Consider the following 27809-nt stretch of genomic DNA (forward strand, 5'->3'; position numbering starts at 1 on the left):
TTTATGCTCCACATTCAGATTATTTAAATAACGGCATACATTTGAGGGCTAAGCGATCTACCGCAATCTCCTAAAAAAAAAAATGTTTTTTTCCACGCAGTGTTAATTGATCTTGTATTTCTCTACAATATCTTTCTCCGGACATGGCTCTAGCTCCTTTTCTCTTTTGCCTGGCAGCGCAGAGGGTAGTTGTGCTACGCAAGCGAACGTCATAATCAGAATTTTGGACTCCGTCATTTCCGGTGGAGACATCTTGAGGTGTCGCATCGCGAGACGGCGAGGCTGTGGGTGACGTCAACCGTCGTTTCTGAGTACTTTCTCCGGTTTCAGAGAGGCAAGTACTTTGCACCAAACAACCAGAAAATGTGTAAATTATTACTGGTTTCTTATGCCTTGATCGTAAGGGTGCCGTGTTGCTGTTTTAGTTCTAGCAGTCAGGAGGCTTCTAGCGTCGACTTTGTAACCGGAATTATGTGTGAATATATGTTGCCTATTTCTACCGTTGCGTCTCTCTCTCTCTCTCTCTCTCTCTCTCTCTCTCTCTCTCTCTCTCTCTCTCTCTCTCTCTCTCTCTCTCTCTCCCCCGCCTCTCTCCCTAAACTTCTCTCATGTTTTTCCGTGATTTCGGAGGGATATCCAAAATATCCATGATTTTTTAAAATCCCTGTTTATTTGTGCCTAATTCATTATGTAGCTAATTTGCCTTGCTTTTTATTTTCTTTTACAGGCTTTCCCCTTCATTTTCTTACATACCTCTTTTTGACTTTCTTCTTACCTTTAATCCTTCATTAAACTTAACTCTTTCCACCCATGTGTGTGTTTTTATTTATTTTATCATTTAGCACCTTGGGTATCATACTTGCTAGATTTTCTGGACCTTTATAGTGAATGTTCCATGAGAGTGCAGAGCTTTGTCTCTTATTTGCTGTATATTACAAACGTCTGTATAGCTAACCGTGATGTAAAGTGGTACAGAGTAAACAAATGTATTATATTCTGGCTTTTCTGACTTTCTGTACTTCACTTCTTGTCTCATTGATTTCTCTCTTAGCTGTTTCTGTGGTTTGTGTTTGTGTTTGTGTTTCTTTTCCCCCCCTCGGGTAAGCTCTGTGTTGCAGGAGGTTGTGAAATATTCTGATACAGGTGCCTTGTACGTTTTTTTTTTTCTTTTGCAGTTTGTATTTACATTGTGTTCTCTTTCTGTCTCTCTCTTTTTCATTTTTTCCCCTCTGTTTCCCAGTTTCCTCTTGTTTTCTAATCTCTTGTGTTTCCTTCCCATGTTTGCCCTTGCATATTCCAAAACACTTTTACAACCATTTTGTCATTTGCCACTATGCTGTACTGAAACTCACTTCTTATTTCAGCAGTTGTGCTTGGTTATTTTCCTCTTTTTCTTTTGACGATTATTCATTTTTTCATTCTCTTCATTTTCACAATATTTCATCTCCTCATCTGGTCATTAGTGTTTTGACTATTTCTCAAGAGGTTGTGACTACCTGCTGATGGTCTCCCTGCATCTGCCTCCATGTAGTGTTAAGAAAAACAATGAGTAAAATATAGGAACAAGGGTCAGGAATATTACTAAATGCTCTTCGTGTTTATCTCCTTTTGCTTCTTTTTCCTGTCACCAAAACTTCTTAAGTCTTCTACTAGATAAAATTATAAACTTGAATTTTCTTGGATTTCATAGGACTTAATGTGAAAATGCCTCAGGAAGACTCATCATCATCTGCAGCTGCTGCTGCCTCTCAGAAACAAGAACAACTTAAAAACGGAAAGTTGCTGGTTTTCTCTGTGGCTGCAGACCATCACAACAATGACTTGACTAAAGCCCCAACAACTCTGTCTAGTTTTGCCAGTAACATGCTTGGCACTGGCTCTGTCAAGAAGTTGGCAATCAAAAACTTTAAAGGTAACTTAATGATAATTTTTTTAAGATTTCAGTTTTAGCTTTTCATACCCTGTTGCTGCTTTCTTACTTTAAATTCAGAGAGATACAGTTAATATTTTTCGAGGTAGTTAATTTTTAGAAGATTAGGAACATTGATTTTACACTCTGAAGACCTGAATCCTGGCCCCAGTTTAACCATGGAGTAACTCGAGACCTTGGGAAAATTACTCCACTCTTCAGTACTTTGTTTCTCTCTAAAATACATTTATGCCCTCCCTTACTGTTTGAAATACTCTAGGTTGCCACACCGTTGTAGAATACATTCTCTTCCATCTTTTTAGTGAGTGGATCTATAATATTACTGAGAAAAGCTCTTACATGGGGAGTCCAAAGGCAACAATTTAAATTTTTAATAAGTTACAGAACAGGTGGTAAAAAATTGTGCATTTGGACATAAACAGTGAAACCATAGTAAGATCCTTTATTAGGAGTAGATTTTACATTTTGAAGAAATATTAATATAAAAATTAAAAACTCATGATAATCATTGGTTTTTCATACCATTTTTATAGAGTTAGCGTAATTTTTCATATAATATTTTCATATAGAATTCATAAAACAGAATCCTCACATGGTATTTTGGCATTTTATAAACCAATGTTTTTGATATCCTGTCAAGATTCTCATTTTTTAGGTTACAGGTTTTAAAGGGCATATTCCAACCCTGTTGCCATCTTTAGTTGTCAAGAAAAAAGTTAACTTTTTAAAATTTTAATTAATATTATTTAAAAACTTTTGAATTCAGTTATTTTCTGGTCAAAAAACTAGTTTTGTAAGTAAATATCAAACAATCCAAAATTTATGAATAAGACCTCAAATTTTCTAGAACTTTTCAAAAGTAAATGTTTGTAACATTTTGCCCCTTGGTGGTTTGCTTTTTACCTTTTCGCCTTATCCAGAACCTAGTGCATGCTAGATTTATTATGCAGAAGTTTGACTTTAGATTGTTGAAGTTTCAAAAAGCAATCTTATTTTAGTGGCCAAGTAAGATTTCAAATAGCATGAATTATTTGAATTCATGTTATACTCATGCATTGTTGCATAGATTGAAAAATTTACTTTTTCCAATCTTTTTTGGTATATTTCAGCATTAGGGTGAATTTAAGGAACTGAAATGCTTTGGTCTGTGCATATGTTTTTCATTGTTTTAGTCAATATTACTAATTTGATCTGGGTTCTCATACTCAGGGCAGAGCTATATCAAGTATCTCTTAAAGTTATTTAAATAATTTTGACTGTTTTTTAAGTTTATTTATTTTAAGACAGAGAGCACAAGCAGGGAAAAGGGGCAGAAAGAGAGGGAGAGGGAGAATCCCAAGCAGACTTCCCACTCTCAGCACAGAACCTGACACAGGACTCGAATTCATGAACCATGAAATCCTGACCTGGGCCAAAATCAAGAGTTGGAAGCGTAACCAAGTGGCCCACCCAGGTGCCTCTACAAATTTAATACTCCTACATAAAGGATATCCAACATTTGCTGTTCTGTCTCATGTATTAAAATACTACAAATAAACTTAGAAAATATTCTGTTTTAGTGGGATGGAATATTGAAATAGTTCTGTAGATCATCATCATCCGATATCTGACTTTCAGGTGTTCTTGCTAACTTTTTTATATAAACTGGATTTGAAGCAACACTCATATTCCTTTTTCCGTGACATAATTAATAATGCTTTTCAGATTTTTAAAATAACTCATTTATTTCAGGGTAAAGTTTGTATTAAATTCTGCGTAGAGGAAGGAATGGTTACCATTCTTGGATAATAGTAAATTTTTTTGAGAGTGAGAGAGTGAATGTGGTACAAAGAAAAATAAACTTATGTAATTATAATTATATAATATATATTATATATAACATAACTTTGTGTATTTTATATATAAACCCTAATATATATGTTAATATATATTATATATAATGATTAATATAATCGTATTAATGATGTTAATTATATTATATTAAATATAGTGTAAATTTAGTTATATATAATTATTAACGGATATTAATAACTAATATATAATATATATTATATATAATGTAATTTTATATATACTATATATTAGCTTATATAGTTTCCCTTCCGAAGGCCCCACATCTTGGTTTTGATTGTTTTCTACCTCAGCTAATTTGTGCTTAATTTTGTATTATTTTTCTTCTTATTTTAGATTCACTTTATCTTTGCCAGCTTCTTAAGTATAACCTTATCATTTATTTGCAAGATTAGTTTTGTTTAGTAATTTAAACATAAAAGTTTCTTGTTTTTTGTTGAGACTTTCTTTTACAAATTTTGTGCTGATATTTTTACTGAGGAGAAATTCACAAAGAATAAATTGGACGTTAACTTTTAAAGTATACAGTTGTACACTTAGCACTTGACGGTATTATGTAACTACCGCCTCAGTTTAATTGTGAAATATTTTAATAGGTAGAAAATGAAAACCTATGTTCACAAGCATTATGATTTCTCTGCCCCATTCCTTTTCCTGTCATTTCTGTCCTCTCTCTACAAGGCAGTCAGCTCTCCGATTTCTGTCTTTATAGATTTGCCTCTTCTGGATGTTTCATTGTATAATCTTTTTTGTGCCTGGCTGAGTTCAGTTAGCATAGTGTTTTTGAAGTTCATTCAGGTTGTGGTATGTGTGAATGCTTCATTTTTATGGCTTAAATAAAATCCTATCATATGGATGTACATAGTGCCATGAACATTTATATACACTATTTTGTATGAATACCTGTTTTTAATTCTTTTGGATATACACTAGGAAGGGAATTGTGGGGTCATATGGTAATTTTATGGTTAATGGAAGAACTGCTAAATTTTCCACATTCTCCGTACAATTTTATGTTCCTACCAGAGAAGTATAAGGGTTCTAGTTTTTCCACATCCTCTAAAAAACTTGTTACATCCTTCCTATTAAGCATAAAGTCGTATGTCATGATTTTGACTTGTATAAATCTATTACTATGTTGGGCAGCCTTTCATGGGTTACTTGGCCGTTTGTATATGTTCTTGAAAGTATCTATTCAAATCCGCTGCCTAGTTATTAATTGGTTGATATTCTTTTTTGTGGATGAATTGCAACAGTTTTTTTATTCTGGATGCGTCATGGTTACCAGTTATTAGAAAATATTTTATTGTATCCTGATGGTTGTGTTTTGCTTTCTTTATTCCTTACCTTTGATCCACAAAAATTTTACATTTTAACTTAATGAACCCCAATACATTATCTTCTGTCACTTATGTTTTGGTGTCATGTGTGAATTTAGTGCAAGGTCCAAGGTCACGAAGATTTATCCCTTTGTTTCCTACTAAAAGTTTTATAGATTTTGCTTTCATATTTAGATTTATGGCTTTGATCCATTTTGAATTATGTTTTGATTATGACACTGACTTCATTCTTTCATATGTGGGTATCTTGTCGTAGTACCATTTGCTGAAGTGACTATTCTTAACCCACTGAATGGCCTCAACAAGCTTTGTTTAAAGTAAATTCATTATATTGTAAGTGTGTGAGGATATGTTACATATTCTAGTATTTTGACATTGTCTCCCAAACAGTTATTCTCTAAACTTTCATTTATTTATTAGATAAACCCCTGCCACTGGAAAACTACACTGAAGAAACATGGCAAAAGTTAAAAGAAGCTGTACAGGCTATCCAGAATAGTATCTCTGTTAAATACAGCTTGGAAGAACTCTATCAGGTGTGTGTCACTTTTGGATACAGGTATTCACTAATCATAATGGAATCAGGGTTTATAGTAATAATTGAATTATAATTCCTTGGATAATTTTTATCATCATGCATCGTAATCATGGGATCCACCAAGATTACAATCATGCAGTACACTTTCTGTATTTATGTTTGATTGATTTACTTAGTTACAATTATGGTGTGTATAATTATGTACTTTTATGTATATATTCTTATTGTTCAGGGTATTTTATTTTATTTTATTAATTTTTAAATTTTAAATATAATTTATGATTAAGTTGGCTAACCCACAGTGGATGCAGTGTGCTCTTGGTTTTGGGGGTAGGTTCCTGTGATTCATTGCTTACGTACAGCACCCAGTGCTCATCCCAAAAAGTGCCCTCCTCAGTGCCCAATAACCCATTTCCCCCTCTCCCCTAGTGCCCCAATAAACCCTAGGTTTGTTCTCTGTATTTAAGAGAGTGTGTAACTATTTTTTCCCCTACCCTTACCCCATGGTCTTCTGTTTACTTTCTCAAGATCCACACATGAGTGAAAACATATATGTCTCTTTCTCTTACTGACTTGCTTCACTTGGCATAATACCCTCCAGTTTGACTTGCTGCACTTTGCATAGTACCCTCCAGCCCCATCCACATTGCTGCAAATGGAAGGATTTCATTCTTTCTCATTGCCAACAAATATATGTGTGTGTGTGTGTGTGCGTGTGTGCGTGCGCGTGCGTGTGTTGTGCATATTATATATGTTATTAATATATTAATAATACTAATTGTATTATTATATTGTATATTATTATATTATTATATTACTATATAATATAATCTTTTATATACAATTTGTATTATATTATATTATCCATTTATCAGTTGATGGACGTTTAGGCCCTTTCCATAGTTTGGCTATTGTTGAAAGTGGTGCTACAAACATTGGGGTACATGGGCCCCTGTGAATCAGCACTCCTGTATCCTTTGAATAAACTCCTAATCATGCTATTGGTGGGTCATAGTGTAGTTGTATTTTTAATTCTTTGAGAAACCACCACATTGTTTTCCAGAGCAGCTGCACCGGTTTGCATTCCCACCAACAGTGCAAGAGGGTTCTTGTTTCTCCACATCCTCGCCAGCATCTGTAGTTTCCTGAGTTGCTGATTTTAGCCTCTGTGACTCGTATGAGGTGGTATCTCACTGTGGTTTTGATTTGTATCTAGCTGATGATGAGTGATGTTGAGCATCTCTTCATGTGTCTGTTGGCCATCTGGATGTCTTCTTTGGAAAAGTGTCTATTCATTCATTCTACTCAATTCTCCAGATTACTTATTTTTCACATGTTGAGTTTGCTAAGTTCTTTATAGGTTTTGGTTACTAACCCTTTATCCAGTATGTCGTTTGCAAATATCTTTTCCCTTTCTGTTGGTTGCCTTTTAGTTTTGTTGTTTCCTTTGCAGTGCAGAAACTTTTTATCTTGATGAGGTCTCGATAGTTCAATTTTGCTTTTAATTCCCTTGCCAAGAGATACAGGAGTCCTGAGACATAGGGGCACTTGTACCCCAATGTTTATAGCAGCACTTTCAACAATAGCCAAATTATGGAAAGAGCCTAAATGTCCATCAATTGATGACCGGATAAAGAAATTGTGGTTTATATACACAATGCAATACTACGTGGCAATGAGAAAGAATGAAATATGGCCTTTTGTAGCAACGTGGATGCAACTGGAGAGTGTTGCTCCTCTTGGCTTGTTGTTCCTCCCTTGGCTTTGGAGACCTGTGGAGCATCTGAGGTCAACGAGGTTGTTGCCTGTTTTCTCCTCTAGGATTTTGATGGTTTCCTGTCTCACAGTTAGGTTTTTCATCCATTCTGAGTAGTTGTTGTTGTTGTTGTTGTTTTTAATGTATGGTGTAAGAAAGTGGTCCAGTTTCATTCTTCTGCATGTTGCTGGCCAGTTCTTCCACCACCATTTGCTAAAGAGACTGTCTTTTTTCCAATGGATACCCTTTCGTGTTTTGTCATAAGTTAGTTGGCTATACATCTGGGTCCAATTCTGGGTTCTCTGTTCTATTCCAGTGGTCTGTGTGTGTGTGTTTTTGTGCCAGTACCATACTGTCTTGATGTAGTAAATGCTGAAGTCTAGGATTGTGATGCCTCCTGCTTTGGTTTTCTTTTTCAACATTACTCTGGCTGTTTGGGGTCTTTTGTGGTTCCATACACATGTTGGGATTGGCTGTCCTAGCTTTGAGAAGAATGCCAGTGCGATTTTGGATGAGATTACATTAAATGTGTAGATTGATTAGGGTAGTGTTGACATTTTGACAGTATTTATTCTTCCAGTCCATAAGCGTGAAATGTTTTTCCACTTCTTTGTGTCTTCTTCGCTTTCCTTCACAAGTCTTCTGTAGTTTTCAGCATACACATCTTTTACATCTTTGGTTAGGTTTATTCCTGGGTATTTTATGATTCTTGGTGCAATTGTACATGGGATTGATTTCTTGATTTCTCTTTCTTTTGCTTCACGATTGGTGTATAGAAATGCAACTGATTTCTGTACATTGATTTTGTGTCCTGCGACTTTGCTGGATTAATGTATCAGTTCAAGCAACTTTTTGGTGGAGACTTCCAGGTTTTCCCTGTTAGAGTATTATGCCATCTGTGAAAAGTGAGTTTGACTTCCTCTTTGACAATTTTTATGCCTTTCGTTTCATTTTGTTGTCTGATTGCTGATGCTAGCACTTTCAGCACAATGTTAAACAACAGTGGTGAGAGTGGACATCCCTGTCATGTTCCTGATCTCAGGGGGAAAGCTATGTTTTTCCCCACTGAGGATGGTACTGGCTGTGAGGTTTTCTTATATGGCTTTTATGATGTTCCATTGTCCAAGTTGTTTTAGTTAAATGTAATTTAGCCTGCTCCTGTACGTGTTTTTTCTTAGTTTAAAAAGAACCGAGGCATACTTATGTAGCTCTGACAATTAAGCCTCCGAAAGGCTCTATTACTGAGATGTAGCATACTTTTTCTTTATTAAATGTGCCTTTGGTCATAAAGTTTCGGTTAGACTCTAGAACTCTTATAATGTTGATTCCGAACATTCTTGCCAGATGAATTCTTTGTTTAATGAGGAGTGAGAGCTTTGCACTATTTTTGGTGACTTCACTGCAGTGCTCAGTAGGGTGTATTTTAATATAAACAAATGGTTTGTTTTATTGTTTGTTATAGGAATTGTAAGTCACACTTAATAAAATTGTGTTTCATTGTATTGTACACATTTTTAAAATGTATTTTCTAATTTTAAAATTTTAAAGAAAGATTGTAATCTTTTAAAAATTCTGAAAATTAAGACGTGGTTTAACGTATGGTTTGAACAGCTAATTTCAGAGAATTATTTTTAAATTAAAGAAAGCTGATTACTATGAATATCTTGGTGCTTAGAATTACTCATAAAGAATGGGTTTGTACGTACTGATTGAGATGGAAGACTTTAAATTCATTTTCTTAGGGTTCAGATACTGCAAATTTTGAAATAGCTTTTCATCATTTAATAGTCATGAATATATTCATGACATTCCTATTCACTTATTAATTCATATAAAATAAGTTCACAATCAGTGGTCCGTATATAATCAACAGTTGTAGACAAAGTAACTTTGTTTTGCATTTTTTCAACTTAAGCACAAAAATTTCATTTTTTCAGAGTGTTGAAAACCTTTGCTCCTACAATTTATCTGCAAACTTGTATAAACAGTTGAAGCAGCTTTGTGAACAGCACCTCAAAGCACAAATTCATCAATTCAGAGAGTATCCTTTTTTTTCCTCTTTGAGTTGTTTCCTGTCTTTTGTCAAATTTTCCATGTCAGTATCTATCGAGTGGAATAATTGACTTGGTATATGGGATTAATGTTATTTTTGTTCTCTTTGTGTTCTGTTTAAGACAGACATCCTTGGACCTAAGGTTATCATTAAGCAGTTTTAAATACTGTCTTTTAGAAGTCATATCTTCCGTTTGCAGAATGTGTGTTAATGTTAGAATATAAAGTTTTTCTTAACATTACCTCATGGATTCTGTGGATAATGGCCCTTTTCTTTTTTTTTTTTTTTTTTTTTTTTTTTCAACGTTTTTTATTTATTTTTGGGACAGAGAGAGACAGAGCATGAACGGGGGAGGGGCAGAGAGAGAGGGAGACACAGAATCGGAAACAGGCTCCAGGCTCCGAGCCATCAGCCCAGAGCCCGACGCGGGGCTCAAACTCACGGACCGCGAGATCGTGACCTGGCTGAAGTCGGCCGCTTAACCGACTGCGCCACCCAGGCGCCCCTATGGCCCTTTTCTAAAGAAAATGGATATATGCTGGCAAAATCATAGCAGACAAATGGTAGAGTATAGAAATTATATTTTTAGTTCAGAGAATTATCATGGAATATGTTAAATGGTTCTGTAAATGAAAAACTTCAAACTGTAGTTAGCCCATACTTTATTTAAAAGCTTCTGGAAGTACTTTTATGGTAGACCAAAATTTTCAGTTCTTTAACGTTTTAATTTTAATTTATTTATTCGCTGACAATTAGGTGTTTTTTTCCAAACAGATAATTATACTTTAGATGTAATTGAGTTTAACGTTAATAGGAGCTTAAACAAGAGGCACGAAATATATGTCAGATTTAGTCTTACTAAATAGTGTGTGAAATTAGTAATTTATCATCTGAGTTTTGAATATACGGAGGAATGTATAGTAGAGCTATAACAAAGCTATACTAAATAAGATAGATAAACTTGTAAATACTTCAACACAAAATATGTCTATATTTTTTATTTATTTATTTTTTTTATTTTTGGGACAGAGAGAGACAGAGCATGAACGGGGGAGGGGCAGAGAGAGAGGGAGACACAGAATCGGAAACAGGCTCCAGGCTCCGAGCCATCAGCCCAGAGCCTGACGCGGGGCTCGAACTCACGGACCGTGAGATCGTGACCTGGCTGAAGTCGGACGCTTAACCGACTGCGCCACCCAGGCGCCCCAAAATATGTCTATATTTTGAAAATGAAAATATGTAAATTGTGTTTGCTTTTCTATTTGGCAGAATAAAGCATAAGGTAATATGATATGTTGATACTATTATTAGATTTAAAAGTTTATTTACGGTATAAAAAGAAAACTGCTGTGAGTTTAAATCTTCACTAATGGAAAACATTTCTCTCAGTTTCATATGTAAAGAATAAAAACTAGAATAGACTAAACAGTTCAATAAAATAGTGACACTGAAGAGTTTATATTTTTAAAATATAAAAGGAGGTCCCCACATGAATTATGACATGAAAGTATTTATCTAATTGGTTTTAATGAATTGCCAAGCATATTGGCCGATCTAGTTCTTTGTATTTGGAGTTGTTATTCTCACTCATTAGGACAATAAGATGTGTCCTAAGTCATTGATGGCTCCCACATCCCATCTTTCTAGTTTTCTTTGTTTAAAAAAGTAATTGTGGGTCTTGGTTAAAAATGAGGGCTGTAATCCATACAAATACCCATTTCTTTTAACCTCCCCAAAAGTGTTAACATGGCAAAATTCTCTCAGCAGCATAATAACCCCTTCCCACAACATTTCCAGATGTCCTCTGTAGTGTTAAAAGAGGAACCAGCAAAAGAGGTGCCATAAATGTTTTAAGTTAGAAGCAAAAAAAGTAGACATTTTCTAAAAACAGTGTATTTATGGCTACAGTTGTTGCTGATGTTAATTGTACAAGCATATTTTATTTATTTTTTTTTTTTATTTTTTATTTTTTTTTTAATTTTTTTTTTCAACGTTTTTAATTTATTTTTGGGACAGAGAGAGACAGAGCATGAACGGGGGAGGGGCAGAGAGAGAGGGAGACACAGCATCGGAAACAGGCTCCAGGCTCCGAGCCATCAGCCCAGAGCCTGACGCGGGGCTCGAACTCATGGACTGCGAGATCGTGACCTGGCTGAAGTCGGACGCTTAACCGACTGCGCCATCCAGGCGCCCCTGTACAAGCATATTTTAAATCCTACACAGTTGATTACATCATTTATAATGATGGTGAACTTGCCACAAAATTAAGTGTGTGTGAAATAATATGCCATGCATGTTGATTATTCCATGCAATATGTAAAAATCATTCTGAAAAATATTTCCTGGAAAATTCTTATTCTTTTAAGATGTAGTTCAAAGGTTATCATTTCTTTCATGCTTTCTAGGCTATTCCACTCTGGTTTTTATTCCACCCTAGTTTTCTTTTGCTTCTCATTTGCTTTCTCCCATCTCTTTGTATTATAGCACTTAAAAGCATGTTTGTAATATAGCACTTAAAAGGTGTGTTTAAAGCATTAATGCTCTATTTCCTTTTGTAGATTATGAATTCTTTACCAAGTTTTTTGCTTTAATAGGGTCATCACATTGTGCAAGTTTAAGATGGACAATGTGATGATTTGGTAACGTTTGTATACTGCAAAATGATTACTATGGTAGGATTAGCTAATACCTCAATTACCACTTTTCATCATTACCATTAACTTTTTGTGGTGATAACAGTTAAGTATCTTTGCTATTAGCAACTGCCAAGTATCTTCCCAGCACATATGGTGATTAACTTCATCACCATGCTTTACATTAGCTCTCCAAAATTTATTCATATTACAAGTGAAAGTTCATGCCCTTTGGTAATTTATTTTAAAATTTAAATGATTAAAACCTTATTTCTTTACAGATTAATTACATTTTCATTACTATATTAGTATAACTTGAATTTAATACCTAAAGTTTTGTCAGTTTAATTTTTTAGTACGGTAAGTATTAGCAGATACTTACACTGGTGATAATTCTTTGGTTTCATCAGTACTTTTTAAAAATATGAAGGGGACTTGAGACAATAATGTGTGAGAACTACTCTTCTTATATATGCTCACATCACAGTTAATTTTTACATAGCCAGTATATTCATAATAAAGAAGTTTGTACATAACCAGTATATTCATTATAAAGAATTCTCTTCCTGCTGTGTGTGTTTTTATTTTTTATTATTTTTTTTAATTTTTTTTAATTTTTTTTAATTTTTAAATTTTTTTTTCAACGTTTTTAATTTATTTTTGGGACAGAGAGAGACAGAGCATGAACGGGGGAGGGGCAGAGAGAGAGGGAGACACAGAATCGGAAACAGGCTCCAGGCTCCGAGCCATCAGCCCAGAGCCTGACGCGGGGCTCGAACTCACGGACCGCGAGATCGTGACCTGGCTGAAGTCGGACGCTTAACCGACTGCGCCACCCAGGCGCCCCCTGCTGTGTGTGTTTTTAAATAAAAGCGGAGAAATGTTATATTTGTACACGGCCTTGGTCTTCTTAAGTATTGCTGTTAATTTTTCATATTTCCTCTTCTTTTGCGGTACAGCTCTGTCTTATATTTTCAGTCTGCTGAAAATATATATGTAGGTGTTTTTCAAAGATTTGTTGAGCAAACTATACTTACCACTAATATTCATATATCGGCAGTTTTTACATAAAATAACCCATTAATAAATTTTCTTTATATATTTCTATTAATCTTTATTATTTAAGAACTAGCAGCGTAGAAAAGAGTGAAAAATTTGAAAGGTTATCTTTACAAGAGAAATAAATACATTATTGCCCATGTTTGATTGATAAGAATGTTATAAATTATGTGCTTTTCTTAAGAGTTAAGTTTTTATTTGATGGGATGATAATTTAACAAAAAAATCTTTGAGACGTAGTGTTTTACCTTTATTTTTTTATTTCTAACAGAGCATGATTAGGAACATTTTTCTGTTCCTAGATAGAACTTATGCGTTTCAAATTTTGATGTTGTCTTCAATTTGGTAAGATACAAATAATTACTTAAAACACTGTTACGTGTGATTTATAATCACCTCCTTTATCTTCTGAGAGAAAACACAATAAGAGAAAAATCATTTTCAAAATGTGTATTTCTTTGTATCATAAAACTTTGACTTTTTTAAAATGATATTTGAGTACATGGTAACACAGTTTTAAGTGTTAATTTATAATTTACCTCAATTTAAAAACCTGTCTTAATTAGGAAACATACTAGTTCTAGAATCTAATCTAGGACACTGAATCCCATTTGAAATACTTCGTTATAAAAAACTAGAAGGTCACTAAGTTGATATTAATGTCGATATTATTCATACCATTGTGCTTATTATGAAGGCTAAAAATCTAAGGCCAGTTTAGAAGCTTTAGCGTCCTAAATTTTGCTTAATTTTTAAGAAATTACTGAATTATACATGTCATCCACTGTGCCTTATTTACACTGAATCTTATTTATTGATTTCAGACCATCAAGAAACAAAATAGAAATATTTATCCAACTGTAGATACAGTGAATTTAACATCAAGTTATATTTTGTTTTGACTAGGAAATGCATTATATACACAGAAGTGTAACTGATGGGGAAAATATAAGCCAAAATTTAGGCAGATTTTTTTGTTTGTTTTAGGGATATGGGCCTTGAATTATTTAAATCATATATAATTTGTGATCAGAATGTTCGTAGCAGGACCATAGATGGAATTCTTGTGTTGATTGCGAAAGAAAGAAATGGCGAAATGGTTGATCGATGTCTGATTCAAAGGCTTGTAACTATGCTTTCTGATTTGCGGGTAAGTAATTTCTTAACTTTCATTAAATTGAAACTGATTTCTAATGTGATATCTTACAGATAACTTTTAACTAAGTTTCTTTTATATATTCCATTATTAGATTTACCAAGAATCTTTTGAGAGTAAATTCTTAGAAGAAACAAGCAGGTTCTATGCAGCAGAGGGAAGGAAGCTAGCGCAAAAAAAAGAGGTATTTGAGATCAAGATGATAATTATAAATTATTTCAATATCCATAGAAAAGATTATTAAAATGTAAAGAACCATGTTTCTTTATAATTCCTATAAATTTTGACAAACCTTTCTTCTTGACAATTTTTTTTCTTTGTTTCTTTTTTTTTTTTTTTGGTCAGTTATGCTAAAGATTTGTCTACTTTGTTGATCTTTTCAAAGAAGCAACTCTCGGTATGGTTAATTTTTTTCTATTGTTTTTTTTTTCATTTCTCTCTCATTAAATTCTGTGCTAAATATTGTTTCTTCATTTGCTTTCGGTTTACTTTGATCTTTTTCCAGTGTTTTTAGGTAGAAAGTAGGTTTTTTTTTTTAAAGCTTATTTTGTTTTGAGGTCTTTGTTTTTCTGATGTAATTATTTATAACCATAAATTTTCTTCTAAGGAATGCGTTAGCTGCCATATTAAATTTAGGTATGTTCTAGCCTCGTTTTCACCTATTATAAGGTACTTTGTAGTTTCTCTTTGATTTCTTCATTGACACCTTGATTATTGAGAAATGTGTTGTCTAATTTCCACATATTTGTGACTTTCTCAAATTTTCTTATTTTCCTATGTTTCACTCCATTTTGATGAATGAGCACAGTTTTTATAATTTCATTCATTTAAAATTTATTTGCTTGTTTTGTGACTTGATGAGGTCTGTCTTGCAGAATATTCTGTGTGTACTTTGAGCAGAAGTGTATTCTGTTGTTGAGTGGAGTGTTCTATAAATACTTTTTCGTGTTTAGTGTTGTTAAAGTATTATGTTAACTTGCTGGTTTCTGTCTGAGTACTCTATCCATTATTTTGGATATAATATATGTTCTTTTATATACCATGTACGTTCTGTATGTACTGTACATCATAGATCTGTGTGTAGTCAAGTCATCAGCTTTTGTTGAATTTTCAGTGTTTCTCTTCATTTATAACAGCCCTTTGCTTCATGTATTTTATATTTTTGTTTGGTTATATTAAATTTTCATTTCCCGATTGTGGTTTATATACACAATGGAATACTACTTGGCAATGAGAAAGAATGAAATAGGGCCTTTTGTAGCAATGTGGATGGAACTGGAGAGTGTGAGGCTAAGTGAAATAAGCTACACAGAGAAAGACAGATACCATATGGTTTCCCTCTTATGTGGATCCTGAGAAACTTAACAGAAACCCATGGGGGAGGGGAAGGAATAAAAAAAAAAAAAGAGGATAGAGTGGGAGAGAGCCAAAGCATAAGAGACTGTTAAAAACTGAGAACAAACTGAGGGTTGATGGGGGGTGGGAGGGAGGGGAGGGTGGGTGATGGGTATTGAGGAGGGCACCTTTTGGAATGGGCACTGGGTGTTGTATGGACACCAATTTGACAATAAATATCATATATTAAAAAAATAAATAAAATAAAATAATACAAAAAAATTTCAAAAGCATGGATTCCAGTTACAAGCTGTAACCAGTTTAATAATTCTTGACATTCTGACTTGATAGAAACAAACTGACCATATAGCTGTGCCTTTCAAGGATATGATAGCTGTGTCTTTCAAGGTTATGACACTAAGTTGATTTAAAAGACGAATGTTTTTGTTTGCTTGCTACAAAAACTTTGTAACTTTCGTTCTTTAAGTCCCATGATTCTTAAAATAGGAAGGTAAAAATTTTATTTTCAGATTCCTGGGTGTCTTTACCACATCAAGAAGCTCCTAGAAGGAGAAGTAGACAGAGTTAGAACCTACCTATGCCTTAACACACAGTAAGAATTACATATTTTGTATTTGTATATGTAATTTCTATATACCATATTTATATACACTTTGATTTTGCTTTCCTTAGATCAGAAATTATCCGGGACACCTGGGTGGCTTAGTCAGTTAAGCGTCTGACTTCACCTCGCCTCAGGTCATGTCTGTGCTGATAACTCAGAGCATGGAGCCTGCTTTGGATTCTGTGTCTCCCTCTTTCTCTGCCCCTACCCTGATCGTGTGCATGCTTTCTCTCTCTCACTGTATCTCAAAAATAAATGTTAAAAATCTTTTAAATTGTCATATGATAGGATTAAATAATATAGTTCTTCACCTTTTTTGCTTAGTTCCTGCCTTTCTCCTTTCTTCATTTGTATCAAAAAGATGGGAAAGCCTGACAAATAAAACTTTCTTCATAAGTTTATTTTTTAGTTTTTTGGATGAGTGGGAAACTTCAGAAAATTTGTTGTTGGTCTTGTTTAATTAGAGATAAAAACTAGATGTTTATTATTATCACATAATTTCCTGTAGTTATGTAATGATATTTATAACTCTGAAATCAGAAGTTCATGCAATGAAATTCAGTCTCCTGAAGACCAAACTACAAATCTTATGGCACTCATACATGCATAACAATGTAAAACAGAAATCAGGACAGATGACAATAATATATGCAGCAGGGTTTTGGAAAACCATTTTAACTCTCCATTAGGAGAATCTTGCAGTGATTCTAAATTCGTTTTTTTTTTAAACAGGAAACAACTGATCACTCTGCTAGAAAAGCAGCTTCTAGGTGAACACTTATCAGCAGTTCTTCAGAAAGGTAAATGAGAATATGTATGTTTTGAGAAGGCATTATTAAAGAAAATAATTTTATTTTTTTACATTTTTAAATAATTGTAATTATTAATGCGTTCTGTGTGTAAGTCTTCCTTTAAAATGATTGATAAAACCAGATACAATTTTTTTCTCATTCTCTCATTTGCCAAAGCAGTTTGTGTCATGTAGTATATTCAGGGTTTTTTTATAAGAATACTAAATGAGAGTTACACATATACCTTGAGATAGTAATGTGCTCAAGCTTTATTTTTGGCTGATGTTTTAAAAATAGTCCGTATTGTTACCTTTTTTTCTGGTGTTTTAAAATTTTAGATTGTAGGTTAGGGCTCTTGAGCACATGTTTTGCTTCTGGTATTTTCCCTTTTCTTCACGTAAGGGCAACATTTGTTCAACAAATTGTGATGAGCTTTTGCTTCTTGATGCAAAATAAATGGATTCAATACAGGACATACTTTTTTAGAAAACCTTATTAAATGAGTGCATGTAAACTAAAACCTGACGTTGAAAAGAAGTACATTATTGAAAGGAGAGTCTGTGTCTAGTGACCTCCCACAAGGAAAAGATTTAGGCATGATCATAAACAGAATCCTGGTGTTGCTGAAGTATACTTAACAAGGCTTCAGGGAATCGTGAATGTTAGTTGAAACTGGAGAGAGTAAGTGTAGTTGATCACATTGGCCTTTTGAAAAATTGGATTATATTCTAGATATGATTAAAAACTTCCTGAGCACAAAGAGCATGTAGGAGAATATTGTAGTAACTGGAGCCTTGATTTTATGGTTGAAGAAGGGAGAATGTCATATTAATTCAGGTAATTTTATTCTTGGGAAAGGACTTTTTCGTATGTTAATCCAGAGTATTCTATAATTTTAAGTTTTATTCCTGTCCACAGTATACATTTGGTTATTATTTTTCCTTATCACGTGAAGTGCCTTGTAAATAAATTAAATACATAAAGGGGCGCCTGGGTGGCGCAGTCGGTTAAGCGTCCGACTTCAGCCAGGTCACGATCTCGCGGTCCGTGAGTTCGAGCCCCGCGTCAGGCTCTGGGCTGATGGCTCGGAGCCTGGAGCCTGTTTCAGATTCTGTGTCTCTCTCTCTCTCTGCCCCTCCCCCGTTCATGCTCTGTCTCTCTCTGTCCCAAAAATAAATAAAAAACGTTGAAAAAAAAATTTAAAAAAAAATTAAATACATAAAATTTAACTATATTTTAATTTATCTTATTTCATCTCTTTCCATCTCATTTCATTCCATGTCATTTAATCTCATTTCATTTCACTTGAAGAGAGAGTGACCCTGATGAGAGGGCCAAAGGGAGAGAGAGAGAATCCTAAGAAGGCTCTACACTTATTGTTGAACCTGACACCGGCTCAGTCTCATGACCCTGGGATCATGACCTGAGCCACTGAAACCCAGAGTTGGATGCTCAGCTGACTGACCCAACCAGGCACCCCTAACTATTTATTTCACAACAGAAATATAGAGTGGGGAGAGCACCAGTACTGTGAATTTTTCTATTAGAAGGAAATTCATATCATCAGAAAGGTATTTCAGATCTTTGAAATTAAAATGAAATAGAGTCAGAAGAACTCATAATTTAAAATTTTTCTATCATATTATTTTTTTTTGGAATATGAATGCAGCTGGGTGAGGTGTCCAGGATCACCCTCAAGTTCAGCAATTTGCTAAAAAGTACTCCCAAGTTTTCAGAAAAGATAATGATGAAAATATAAGTTGAAATCATCAAAGAGAAGAGGATCATAGAACAAACTCCAGGCATGAACTTTCAGTGGTCTTCTCCCACTAGGGTTGTACGGACAGAGCTTAGCTCTCCCAGAAATTGTGATTGACAGCATGCATTTAGTGTTGCCAAGTAGGGAAACTCACATCACATGGATGACTTTCAGCATGACTGATCTTAGTGTCCAGTCCCTTCAGAGATCAGGCTGGTATTTCCTGGCCCAAACCCCCCCACCATGAGTCACATTTTACCATGAACTGTGTAGCATGGCCCATTGCCCCCCAGTAAATAAAATGTTATCCTGTGTGGTATTCAGAGAGTTTACTGATTACCTTCCAGAAGCTGTATAAAGGCCAGACTTTTCTTTAAGCAAGAGATATCCTTTACTGCACAGTAATAGAATGGAATTAGATAAAATTAAAATAATTGTGTTTCTAATCTTGGTCTTAGAATAGAGTGATACTGGAAGCCCCCCATATGACTTACGGACATTTTCACTCTTCTAGGAAACATCTTTGGGATGGGTTTCTACAGGTATAACAGGTGTTTGTCCTTGAAAACCAGTGGGTTTTGTTTGTTTGTTTGTTTGTTTGTTTGACTTACTAAATAGATTATTGTTTCTGTGGTAACAGAAAAATGTGCATATCTACAAGGCTTTCCACATAGTTTGTGAAGCACCAGAATTAAGGAGAGGATTCTCCGTAAGAATGAGGAAATGTTTTAGGTTTTTCACTGCTGAATGGACAGATGGACATATATTGGATTGGAGAAAATTTGTGAACTCTTGCTTATTAGTGGAAAGAAAAATTTTTATTAGGGTTCCAAATAGTAGTAAACTTCATGGATGCCTATTTATGGGTTAACCATCGTGTACATTATCTGTATCCTTTCATACCTACATCTCTTCTGGGCTTGCAGTCCTCGCAATAATTAAGCTGATGGTCAGGGAACAAAGACTGATTCTAACATGGATGTTAGGCAGACATTTCAGAAGACAAATCACCCATTAGAACATTAGGTATCCCCGAGAAGTTATGAACTAGGGGTGATTTCTGGATCATCTTAATACAAATATTCTTACAAATCTTGGCTTATTTATAGGATTTCCTTATTTAAAATTAAATTTCTCCTTAGAAATGTTAAGGGTCCATTGTATCTCAGGGTTTCAGTTGAAGCATTTGTAATTATGTGCAGTCTTATGTAGATCCTCACATTTATATTAAATAAATGCATTTTAGTAACTTTTTCTAGCTAAAATGAAGTCCCATATCTTCCCCTACCTTCAGTATTCACTAAATACTGACTGAAGATATTTAGAGTACAATTTACTGCAAAGTGAAGGTTCAGAGAAATGGTTGGATCCAGAGAAAACAAAACAAAACAAAACCCATCCCGTGAGTTCATCTACACAGAGGTCATAATAATGGCAAAAATTAAAAGATAAAAGTCTTTCAAGATTCTAGGATATATGCTGCTGAAATGAGCACAGTCTTTCAACATTCTGAAGAAAATTGTTTTCCAAACCAGAAAGTCTACAAGATGCAGCCGTGTTTTATTAATCTAAAATTATGTCTGAGAGGTAGAGGAAGTATACATTTATAAGCCAACAGTGAAATACCGTTACTTCTGATTGTAAATTTCCTCTTGTGATAAATATACATAACTTAAACTTCACCGTTTTAACTATTTTTAAGCATACATTTCAGTGGCAGTGATTTCATTCACAATATTTGGAGCCATCAGTACCATCCACCTGCGGAACCTTTTAGGAATAGGAATCCTGTATGAGCTAAACAGTGCACTCTAAATATTTTGATGCTTGCATTTTAACTTAACTATTTTCAATATAAATGTAGTTACAGTGCAGAAGATATGGCAAGCATCTCTGAAAATGCCTTATTGAGTTATTTGGTGTATTAACTACCTGAACTGCAGGAACAGCCAGCTGCCACTCCAGTGGGCTGCTTGCTGCGTCTTGGAAGCATCTTTATCCCTGCACACTGTGGGAAGTGCTTGCATATGCCTTTTGCAACCTCCTTGGTACTGCGTTATCCTTAGCGGGCAGGCTGCCTAGAGATGGGGCAGCTGGATGTGGCTCTAGTGTTTCTTGGCCTGGGAAAGAGTACACACTGCTTTGCGCCACAGACTTAATCCCACCAAGATCCCAGAAGCTGTGATGTTGGGCAGCTCCATGCCCAGGCCTAGAACCAGAGGGGCTGCTGATAACTGTAGCACATGACAATCCAAGAGGACCAGAAGAACATCAACCAAGAGAAGGTGGTGCCTGCTCAATAAACTTGGGAAGGCGTGGCTGTACTGAAGGCCAGGAACCATGCTTTGCGGTGTCACAGCAAAGGCCCAAGACACAACAGATTGCGCCTCTTAAGGATCTTCCTATGCATGATGAACATGCTGCTGTACCTCCCTGGGAAGCAAACAGTAAGCATCCTCCATTTACCAGGCGGATAAAACACAAGAATAGACTGAAAAAGGCCAGATGAATCTAAAAAAAAAAATCATGAAAATGTGCTGGCTTTCAATTTAGCTTTTACTTTACCTAGACCAAGAGAACCACTGGTATCTCTTGATTATCCAATGGATAGTAGTTTTGAGTCACCACGCATTACGGACATATCAATTGTACTAGAAGATGGAAACCCAATGAATGTTAAAGAAGTCCTGGATTATCATGAGGATATTGACACATACCTTAGGGGAATGGAGATTAAATGTAAACCTAAAGGGGCACCTGGGTGGCTCTGTCGGTGAAGCGTTAAGTGTCCAATTTGGGCTCAGGTCATAATCTTGCAGTTCATTAGTTCGAGACCCGATTAGGTCTCTGTCCTGACAGAGCAGAGCCTGGAGCCTTGTTCGGAGTCTGTGTCTCCCTCTCTCTCTGCCCCTCCTGCACCTGTGCTCTGTCTCTCTGTATCTCAAAAATGAATTCAGTGTTAACATTTTTTTTAAATGTAGGCCTCAAGTGGGTTACATGGAGAAATCTGTAAGAGCTCACAAACAGTTTGACAGCTGTGCTTGTGGACTGGTTTAAATAGGAGAATAGTACAAAGCACAGAATGAGACCCTGCATTTGGCTGTGAACTATATTGATAGATTTCTTTCGTCAGTGTCTTTGTGCAGGAAATCTTCACCTTCTGGGCACACTTCTATGCTGTTAGCCTCAAAGTTAGAAGAAATCTACCTACTTGCACCAACAGTAAATCAGTTCTCCACCATAACTTGTCCACCAGCAGTCTGCAGACTGCAAAGTTGAAAGTTTAGCAATGTTTCTGTGGGAATTAAGTTTGATAGATGCCATACCTAAAGTATTTGCCATTACTGGAGCAGCCTTTCATTTCACACTCCACACAGCCACAGGACAAAGCTGCCCTGGATAATGAGTTCAAAAGACTGGAACTAATATCCCGGAGTTGGTGATACGTCTGTGGGTCCATGTCTGGGTTCTCTCTTCTGTTCTGTTGATCTGAGTGTCTGTTCTTGTGCCAGTGCCATACTGTCTTGATGATTAGAGCTTTGTAGTATAGCCTGAAGTCTGGGATTGTGAGACCTCCTGCTTTGGTTTTCTTTTTCAAGATTGCTTTGGCCATTCAGGGTATTTTCTGGTTCCATACAAATTTTAGGATTGTTTGTTCTAGCTCCGTGAAGAATGCTGGTGTTATTTTGATAGAGATTGCATTGAATATGTAGATTGCTTTAGGTAGTATTGACATTTTAACAATATTTGTTCTTCCTATGGAGCATGGAATCTTTTTCCATTTTTTTGTGTCTTCTGCAATTTGTCTCATAAGCTTTCTATTGTTTTCAGTGTATAGATTTCCTACGTCTTTGGTTAGATGTATTTCTAGGTATTTTATGGGTTTTTGGTGCAACTGAAGAGGGGATCAATTCCTTGATTTCTATTTCTGTCGCTTCACTGTTGGTGTATAGGAATGCAGTTGATTTCTGTGCGTTGATTTTATATCCTGCAACTTTGTTGAATTCATGAATTAATTCTTGTAGTTTTTGGTGGAATCTTTTGGGTGTTCCATGTAGAGTATCATGTCATCTGTGAAGAGTGAATGTTTGACCTCCTCCTGGCTGATTTGGAAGCCTTTTATTTCTTTGTGTTGTCTGATGGCAGAGGCTAAGACTTCCAATACTATGTCGAGTAACAGTGGCGAGAGAGGACATCCCTGTCTTGTTCCTGACCTTAGGGTCAGGAATTTTTCCCCATTCTCTCAATTTTTCCCCATTGAGGATGATATTAGCATTGGGTCATTCATATATGGCTTTTATGATTTCGAGGTATGCTCCTTCTATCCCTACTTTCTTGAGGGTTTTTATCAAGAAAGGATGCTGTATTTTGTCAAATGCTTTCTCTGCATTTATTGAGAGGATCGTATTATTCTTGTCCTTCCTTTTATTGATATGGTGAATCATGTTGTGTTGCGGATATTGAACCAGCCCTGTAATCCCCAGTATAAACCCCACTTGGTCGTGGTAAATAACTTTCTTAATGTATTGTTGAATCCAGTTGCCTACTATCTTGTTGAGGATTTTGCATCCATGTTCACCATTTTTTAAATGTATTGATTTAGTGTATTTAATGTATTTTTTCATGTATTGTTGGTTAATACCTTGTTGAGGATTTTGACATCCATGTTCATCAGGGAAATTGGTCTATAGTTCTCCTTTTTAGTGGGGTCTCTGGTTTTGGAATCAAGGTAATGCTGACTTCATAGAAAGAGTTTGGAAGTTTTCCTTCCATTTCTATGTTTTGGAACAGCTTCAAGAGAATAGGTGTTCAACTCTTCCTTAAATGTTTGGTAGAATTCCCCTGGAAAGCCATCTGGCCCTGGACTCTAGTGTTTTGGCAGATTTTTGATTACTAATTCGATTTCCTTACTGGTAATGGGTGTGTTCAAATTTTCTATTTCTTCCTGTTTCAGTTTTGGTAGTGTATATGTTTCTAGGAATTTGTCCACTTCTTCCAGATTGCCCATTTTATTGGCATATAGTTGCTCGTAATGTTTGCTTATTATGGTTTTTATTTCTGCTGTGTTGGTTGTGATCTCTCCTCTTTCATTCTTGATTTTATTTACTTGGGTCCTTTCCTTTTTCTTTTTGATCAAACTGGCTAGTGGTTTATCAATTGTGTTAATTCTTTCAAAGAAGAAGCTTCTGGTTTCATTGTTCTGTTCTACTGTTTGGTTGCTTGGTTGGTTGGTTGGTTGTTTTCGATAACATTAATTTCTGCTCTAATCTTTATTATTTCCTGTCTTCTGCTGGTTTTAGGTTTTATTTGCTGTTCTTTTTCCAGCTCCATAAGGTGTAAGGTTAGGTTGTGTCTCTGCGATCTTTCTTCCTTCTTTAGGAAGGCCTGGATTGCTGTGTACTTTCCTCTTATGACCTCCTTTGTTGCATCTCAGAGGTTTTGGGATGTGGTATTATCATTTTCATTGACTTCGATACGCTTTTTAACTTCCTTCTTAACTGCTGGGTTAGCCCATTCATTCTTTAGTAGGATGTTCTTTAGTCTCCAAGTATTTGTTACCTTTCCAATGTTTTTTTTTTCTCGTGGTTGATTTTGAGTTTCATAGTGTTGTGGTCTGAAAATATGCACGGTGTGATCTCTATACTTTTGTACTTACTTAGGGCTGATTTGTGTCCCAGTATATGGTCAATTCTGGAGAACGTTCCATGTGCACCTGTGAAGAATGTATATTCTATTGCTGTAGGATGAAATGTTCTGAATATATCTGTGAGGTCCATCTGGTCCAGTGTGTCATTCAAAGCCATTGTGTCCTTCTTGATATTTTGATTAGGCGATCTGTCCATTGCTGTGATTGGGGTGTTGAAGTCTCCTACTATAACGGTATTACTATCAATGAGTTTCTTTATGTTTGTGATTAATTGAATTAAATATTTGGGTGCTGCCTCATTTGGCCCATCAATGTTTACAATTGTTAGGTCGTCCTGGTGGGTAGACCCCTCGGTTATGACATAATGCCTTTTCTGCATCTCTTGATACATTATTTATTTTAAAGTCTAGATTGCCTGATAGAAGTGTGGCTACTCTGGCTTTCTTTTCTTGACCATTAGCACGATAGATGGTTCCCCATCCCCTTGCTTTCAATCTAAAGGTGTCTTTAGGTCTCAAGTGTGTCTCTTGTAAACAGCATATAGATGGTAATTGTTTTCTTACCCATTCTGTTACCGTATGTCTTTTGATTGGAGCATTGAGTACATTGACATTTAGAGTGAGTACTGACAGATACTAATTTATTGCCATTATAATGCTTGTAGAATTGGAGTTTCTGGTGATCTTCTCTGGTCCTTTCTTTCTTGATTTTGGTATGTATGTATGTACGTACGTACGTATGTATGTATGCATGTGTGTGTGTGTGCATATATATGTGTGTGTGTATGTATATATGTATGTGTGTGTGTATACATACATTTTTTTTTCATCTTTTCTCCCCTCGGAGAGTCCCCCTTAAAATTTTTTGCAGGGCTGGTTTAGTGGACACAAACTCCTTTAATTTTTGTTTGTCTGGGAATGTTTATCTTTCCTTTTATTTTGAATGACCATCTTGCTGGATAAAGAATTCTGGGCTGTCTATTTTTCTGATTCAGCACATTAAAATATCCTGCCACTCCTTTCTGGCCTGCCAAGTTTCTGTGGATAGGTCTGCTGCAAACCTGTTCTGTCTTCCCTTATAGTTTAGGGACTTTTTTCCCTTGCTGCTTTGATGAGTCTCTCCTTCCTTGCATGACTGTTTTGTGAATTTGACTATGATATGCCTTGTTGAGGGTCAGTTTTTATTGAATCTAATGGGGGTCCTCTGTGCTTCCTGGATTTTGATGTCTGGGTCTTTCCCCAGGTTAGCAAAGTTTTCTGCTGTGATTTGCTCACTTAACCCTTCTACCCCTATTTCTCTCTCTTCCTCCTCTGGGACCCCTATGATTCTGATGTCGTTACTTTTTAATGAGTCACTGATTTCTCGAATTCTTAAATCGTGCTTTTTTGCCTTAATCTCCCTCTTTTTCTCTGCTTTCTTATTCTCTGTAAATTTGTCGTCTATATCGCTGATTCTCTTTTCTGCCTCATCCATGCTTGCTGCCCCTGCATCCATCCGTGATCACAGCTCAGTTATAGCATTTTTAATTTAACTCTGGGTATTTTTTTACTTCTTTTATCTCTGCACAAAGGGACTGTAGTCTATTTTGGACTCCAGCCCGTATTCATATTATCGTGATTCTAAATTCTGGTTCAGACGTCTTGCTTGTATCTGTGTTGGTTAAATCCCTGGCTGTCGTTTCTTCGTGCTCTTTCTTTTGGGGTGAATTCCTGATGAATTCTGTGGTTCAGGTTGTGCAGAGTCTTGTGTTAATCCTCCAATCAGTTTTGTAGGTGTGTAGGATGGTTCAGTGTTCACCTCAACAATAATATTTTATAATGTAAATTGAAAATAGAGATTTGTAAATAACGAGGCCCCAGATGTAGAAAACTAAGATATTTTTCTATTCAAGTCCTATCTTTGGATTTAAGAAATATTTCACTACCCAAAGTCCTACTTCTCTTTAAAACATTGATATATAATTTACATGTCATAAAATCAGTCTGTTTTAACACACATATTTGATTGGTTTTTGGTATATTAATGACAATGTGCAGTCATTGCCCCTGTGCAGTTTAGAACAACTTTTTAATGATTGACAGTTTTCAGTTTACCGTGACAGTTTTAATGCTTAGAAATGCCAGTAAAAAATCTACATCCGAATATGTCATCTGTTATAGCCTTTTTTCATCTTCTGTTTTTATAACGAATTTAAATTTGAACAGAAAACGATTTATACTTCACATAAACCATAATAATAAATGGCAAACTGGTAGTATGGATTGATTAAAAAGGTAGGAATTTATCAACACAGTTACTGGGAAGTGAGAGGTGAACTAAAATAGCATAGTGTTTAGATCTCCGAAGTTGAGGAATGCTGAAAAGTTATTAATTTATAAATTGGCAGATACTAGTAAATTATGATATTTTATTAACCTTAGTTTTTTTATTTTATATGTTCAGTATGGTATATATATTTCTAGAATAGAGTTGGCAGAAAGTTTCTTTGGACGGTGAGGGTTCTTCAGGTAATGTTGAATAGAGAAAAGCAACATGTCGATAGTGATGTATTCTGATGCTGAACACGTGGCTTTTTAGAAGCAAATATACTGCTATATGTCCTTTGCATTCTGGGGTTTTTATGCTTGTTTATTTATTTATAGAATGATTATATTTGTCCATATATTTGGGTATATTGTATACCTTCCTGTTCTTATGTAAAAATCAGTATCTGGCACTTAATCAGATATTTAATGCGTCTAATTAAAGTTCTATTTAAAATCTGTAATTTTCTAATTCATGCACAGTAATATCTATATTACAAACTTATTTACTATAAATTTATGTGATGTATGTTTTGCGGCAGTAATACGAAATACACAGTGGTTTACAAGACAGCATTTATGACAGTGGAAAAACAAACAGTCCAGAGGAATAAATTACACTCTTTTTTCTGCCATCCATCTAATTATTTCTTAATAAACACTTACTGATACGACACTTACTTGCAAAGTTGAGGACTGTAGCATTTTTAATCCAGAGTAAATGTCTTGAATGTAACAATCTCAAATTAATGTATCATTTAACGTATATCTGAGGTGGGTATTTGTATTGCTAATTTTGCCTTCATGTTTCTAATATTCAGGCTTAAGCTTTCTTCTTGATGAAAATAGAATTGAGGATTTGTCTTTAGTCTACCAAGTATTCAGTAGGATAGAATGTGGCTTTCAAGTTCTTCTCCAGCATTGGATTGAGTATATCAAGGTATTTATTTAAAGAAGATGCTGCATTAAGTAATTTAGATTATTTATGGGTAATTTTTCCCCCTTTAATAATGTATTGTTTTTAATTTAGAAC

At 35.2% G+C, this 27809-nt stretch overlaps 1 protein-coding gene across 1 annotated transcript; it reads left to right on the top strand.

The window, feature by feature from the left end:
• The first annotated feature begins 252 nt into the window (after positions 1 to 252).
• On the top strand, positions 253 to 27730 carry LOC131503569 (cullin-4B-like). The gene is made up of 9 exons (XM_058715020.1): positions 253 to 334; positions 1691 to 1912; positions 5542 to 5657; positions 13432 to 13505; positions 14148 to 14310; positions 14411 to 14500; positions 16182 to 16264; positions 17009 to 17076; positions 27598 to 27730. The coding sequence occupies exons 2-9, from the start codon at positions 1705 to 1707 to the stop codon at positions 27726 to 27728; spliced, it is 933 nt and encodes a 310-aa protein (XP_058571003.1). The 5' UTR covers positions 253 to 334; positions 1691 to 1704; the 3' UTR covers positions 27729 to 27730.
• Positions 27731 to 27809: the final 79 nt, after the last annotated feature.

This window comes from Neofelis nebulosa, assembly GCF_028018385.1.
Source record: "Neofelis nebulosa isolate mNeoNeb1 chromosome Y unlocalized genomic scaffold, mNeoNeb1.pri SUPER_Y_unloc_1, whole genome shotgun sequence".
NCBI classification, from domain to species: domain Eukaryota; kingdom Metazoa; phylum Chordata; class Mammalia; order Carnivora; family Felidae; genus Neofelis; species Neofelis nebulosa.

What these genes read in the sequence shown, in the direction of transcription:
- LOC131503569 (XM_058715020.1), top strand. Translation starts at nt 1,705, where the DNA reads ATGCCTCAGGAAGACTCATCATCATCTGCAGCTGCTGCTGCCTCTCAG. An exon ending in AGCTAGCGCAAAAAAAAGAG is followed by an intron (nt 14,501 to 16,181) that starts GTATTTGAGATC and finishes TTTTATTTTCAG; the next exon opens with ATTCCTGGGTGTCTTTACCA. An exon ending in TACCTATGCCTTAACACACA is followed by an intron (nt 16,265 to 17,008) that starts GTAAGAATTACA and finishes TTTTTTAAACAG; the next exon opens with GAAACAACTGATCACTCTGC.